Source organism: Magnolia sinica, chromosome 4, assembly GCF_029962835.1.
Source record: "Magnolia sinica isolate HGM2019 chromosome 4, MsV1, whole genome shotgun sequence".
NCBI lineage: Eukaryota > Viridiplantae > Streptophyta > Magnoliopsida > Magnoliales > Magnoliaceae > Magnolia > Magnolia sinica.
Window position 1 is genome coordinate 5,026,297 of NC_080576.1, and position 4,646 is coordinate 5,030,942.

Genomic DNA, 4,646 nt, shown 5'->3' on the forward strand with positions numbered 1-4,646 from the left:
TCCCGTAGAAAAGCAATAACATTTTGGGTCATCCTCTGTTCGGGTTCAGCAGGTTGTTGCAATATAATTAGACGGAATGATTGTGTAATTGCATCGGTGATTGAGATGTACCAAAACCTGGAAAAAGGCAGGAAAGTCGTGCTTCTGGCAAACAGAGGATCCGGACACGTTTCGGTCATAAAAGCCGTCGGTCCAAACAACTTATTTAACACGTAACACATGTAATATGACTAAGTCAATGTCATTGATTCGCACGCATGTGCAGGAGTGGTCCCCCGCTCGACCTTTTTCTCTATATTAGAGAGGAATCCGTTACCCTCCCTCTCAACAAAGCAACACAAGTGCTAAGACCCCAATCATGTCATCGTCCCTCTCATTTCTTGCAACCACAGCCTCTCCCTTCCACCACCACCATTCCCGCCACCCCCGAAAAGCTTCTCGAGCACCCACTCACTTTTCTCCCTCGGCCTCTGGCCCTAGTACTAATGCTACTAATAATAAAGCATTTGATAATGGTGGTGATAAAGAATCCATTCTGAGGTTAGACAGAAGAAATGTTCTCCTTGGCACATTGGGAGGTCTGTGTGGTGCTGCCACCCTCGGCCGCAAGAATACCGCCTTCGCTGCTCCGTTACAACCACCAGACCTATCCAAGTGCCAAACCGCCAATGCTGGATCAGAAGAGGACCCGTTACCGGTTGAGTGTTGCCCGCCTTACACCGACAACAGCAAGATCGTCGATTACAAGTTTCCGTCCCCTTCCACGCCACTGCGCATTCGGAAACCCGCACACCTGTTGAATGCTGATGACCTGGCCAAGTACAAGGAAGCCTATAGACTTATGAAAGCTCTCGACCCATCGGACCCTTGGAGCTTTGAGCAGCAGGCCAGGGTGCACTGCCAGTACTGCAATGGCGCGTACGACCAGGTGGGGTTCGACGTCCCGGTAAATGTCCACTTCAACTGGATATTCGAGCCGTGGCACCGTTACTACCTCCACTTTCATGAGAGGATTCTCGGGAAACTGATCGGTGACGAGACATTAGCCCTCCCGTTCTGGAACTGGGACTCACCGGACGGAATGACGATCCCGAGCATTTTTAATGACACGAAGTCACCGCTCTACAACGAGAAGCGAAACCAGAATAACCTAACGAAGGTGATGGACTACCACTACAGCACCCAAAACTATGAGGACAAGTACACAGAAGAGGAGCTGAAGTTGAAAAACCTGTATGAGATGAACACGACATACAGGGAGTCTCTGCCGCTGCCAGAGCTGTTCCATGGAGATCCAGTCAGGGCGGGCGAGGAGGCCTCCATCGGAAAGACGATGGGGCGGATTGAGGCGATTCATAACGCGGGACACTCGTTTGTGGGAATGGCAAAGGCACCGTATCGGGACATGGGCAACTTGGCCTCGTCGGGTTACGACCCGCTATTCTACTGCCACCATTCGAATGTGGACCGGATGTGGCACATCTACAGGCAGATGCGAGGAAACAAGGTCGACTTCAACGATAACGACTGGCTCAAATCGTCGTTCGTCTTCTACGACGAGAATAGACAGTTGGTGAGAGTTCAGGTACAAACGCGCGCATGCAACTGCCCATCTCTCTCTACATGAAATTGATTTTTTTTTCTTTTTCATATGGCCGCCTGTATTTTTGTATTGACAAAATTGCCCTTGCTTTACCGTACTTACCACGACCGTACGTGGGGCCACCTTGATGTTTATGAGAAATCCACACCGTCCATCTGTTTTAACAGCTCATTTAAGGTCATCGGTCAGAGAATTGAGGGTGATCCAAAGCTCAAACTGGTCCTTTGATGGCCCCAAGATATTTCAACTGTTGGAGTTTTTTCTCACTATTTCCTGTCGGGTGGCCCACCTGAGATAGGATCAGCCACATTTTTGGACCCATGCCAGAAAAATGTTTGAACGGTAGACGTTCGATCCAAAATCTTTCCTTTTCGTGTGGCCCTTTAAGATTTGTATCCCCTAATGTTTGGCAAATGCCCTAAAATGAGATGGAAAATCCAACGGAGTGGATTTCTCATAAACTCACGAAGAAAAAACCATGGACTCGGCTCGAAATAACCAGATTAGATCATGACTCGTTCAAGACTCAGTTGGCTCAGCTTAACCAGATAAATCTTGAAGTAAACTCGGAAAAACTCGATATAACTGCTCGCCAATGCTCTACAATATTTGTATTGTAGTCTTTAAAAACTCTACCTCGTATTCATGCAATAACTAACAAATGAACGCAACAGGTGGAAGACTGTCTCAATCCGCAGAAACTCCGTTACACCTATCAAGAAGTGGAACTTCCATGGGCTGATCGTAACATGATCAAGAAAAAGCTGGTGAAGACCAAGTCGGGTGTCAAACCAAGATCTACGACCTCGTTGGTCCAGGTATCCGAGTTCGGACCCGACCCAAGACCCCTGGATTCGACCATCCGGGCCCTTGTGCAGAGGCCCAAGAAGTCCCGAACCAAGAGCGAGAAAGACGATGAGGTGGAGGTCCTCGTGATCGACGGCATAGAGCTCCCTCCCAATGGGCCCATCTCGTTTGAGGTGTATGTAGCAGCGCCTTCTGGAGGGGATTTTGTGGGACCTGATCTAGGAGAGTCGGCAGGGAGGTTTTCGAAACTGCCCCACACCCACATTCATAAAAAGGGTAATGCGGAGAAAAAGAAATGCAGCCTCAAGTTGGGGATATCCAAGTTGTTGGAGGAAATTGATGCTGAAGGCTCGGAGAAGGTGGTCGTGAGCTTGGTCCCAAAAGACGGGGAAGTCACCATTGGTGGGATCCACATTGATCTTATCAAGACCGATTGGAGGGCTTAGATAAGAGTAATTGCGACCGTAGTGAGAGTGGGGCCCACCATATCACTCCCACTTTCCTTTGATTTATATCATTATGATAAGATTCTTTGACTTAGGGTCCATGAATCAGTGATTTGGATTGGCTCATTCGGTCTTGAGTCGAGTTGCAAGTTGGCCAAGCATCAGTAGTCGCCCTTTAATTTCAATCATGAACGGTAGCAGTGATCAACAGGATGGAAGTTGACCGAGTTCAAGCTGATTCCGACGAGTCGACAATCCCTGGTTGATATTATGATCTGTTTTTCCTAGGGTTGTGTAGGTGTGTATGTGTACGTTTATGAGACCACCACAGTATGATGTGTATTTATGTATACATTTACGAATGGTAAATAATATTGGATGAGCCCGTGTGATGTGCGTTTCTCCTCCTATCTTTTGTTACTAGAAAATCTGGACCGGTTGCTAATCAGGCATATCATAAAATAAAATTGCTTATTCTAATTGGCTTAGACGATAAGTTACGGTCCACCTAGTGAATATTACTTCTAAAATACAAGTATGATCAACCCAATGAATATATGGGAATGATTTTCACATAAGATGATCCTCATCGTAGGGCCAACCTATTGGACAAGTTAGAGATTGTATAAACATGACATGTTGAAAGTTGTCAGCTGGGTGGAGGCATCAATGGGCCGGGTTAGGGCCAGGCGTCCTCTGTTCAAGCCAGGCCCTGACCCGTGATAGGCCAGAATAGTTCCAGCTTTTACACTACTCAAAATTTTCAAATAGGCCCAGCGCGAGACCGAGCCCAAGCCCATACCTCTTAAGAGTAAAGTAAAGGGGCTTTTGGTGGGGCTACTCTAGCATGTTTCGTTTAAGATATCCTGTCTGTTTATTCAGTGGGCCCTGCAATCGAGAGTGAGATCCACTCCGACTATTAAATACCACATTAAAACAAAGACATTGGGCCCAAACATTATATCCATCAATTATTCATATCTGGCACACAAAGGGAAACAATTTGGAGGGTGAGTGTTTCCCTCTGCACTCTTTCCAATCGTGGGGTCAACATGAAATATGAATGGGGCTGATTTTTGGACCATAGGCTTAACGTGGAGAGACTCCTTAGGGGTCTGGGTGGATTTCACGTAAACATCGTGATGGAGTCCACCCAAGCCCTTTGCAGTATGAATTAAATTTTCCTCTCTGCTTTTTAATTTTCCCGCTCGCTCCACCCATGAAATTTGAAACTGATTTTCACATCATGCGGGCTGGGCCGGGCCTATGGGTAGCACACATCTTGGTCCAGGCCTAGTTTTATTTACTAATGGGCTTTAAATTAAAGCCCAAGCTCGGCCATCGGCCTGATATTTCAGGCCGAGCCCAGCTCGAGACGGGTCATGCCTGAAAGCGCGATGAGCCAGCCAGCCCCATTGACACCTCTACAGCTGGATGGAGGTACACTTATTGAATGTGAGCACAAAAGTTCACCACACACATGGAAAACACCTGTGAAGATCCAAACCAGGCATCCTTTTTCTTGACGGGTGAGTTGCTCACGGTCAATTTTTGCTATCTTAGCCAGCGCCAATTTTAGCTTTAATGGGAGCCGTCGCTTGTTTTTGTCTTTTAGAGCTCTTTAACATGAGTGGCTTGAAGGGTTAGAATGTCCCAAACATTGTGATTTTTGAGCCATGGCTAGCTCACTGTTGGAAATATGAGATGGACGGTTGGCTTTCTATCCTTTATTGGAGTACGTACACTTCCCTTTTAAAGGTACTTCGTATGCATGGGACATGCAATGCACC

The 4,646-nt window shown here is 47.0% G+C and overlaps 1 protein-coding gene across 1 annotated transcript; it reads left to right on the forward strand.

Annotated features, from left to right (window-relative positions):
- Positions 1–314: 314 nt before the first annotated feature.
- LOC131242228 (polyphenol oxidase, chloroplastic-like) lies at positions 315–3,262 on the forward strand. The gene is made up of 2 exons (XM_058240741.1): positions 315–1,585; positions 2,278–3,262. Exons 1-2 carry the CDS (start codon positions 359–361, stop codon positions 2,854–2,856), a joined length of 1,806 nt encoding a protein of 601 aa, XP_058096724.1. The 5' UTR covers positions 315–358; the 3' UTR covers positions 2,857–3,262.
- The last annotated feature ends 1,384 nt before the right edge of the window (positions 3,263–4,646 follow it).

Excerpts from the sequence above, each read along its gene's own strand:
- LOC131242228 (XM_058240741.1), top strand. The coding sequence starts at position 359 with ATGTCATCGTCCCTCTCATTTCTTGCAACCACAGCCTCTCCCTTCCAC. Across the intron at positions 1,586-2,277 it reads GACAGTTGGTGAGAGTTCAG|GTGGAAGACTGTCTCAATCC; the intron begins GTACAAACGCGC and ends TGAACGCAACAG.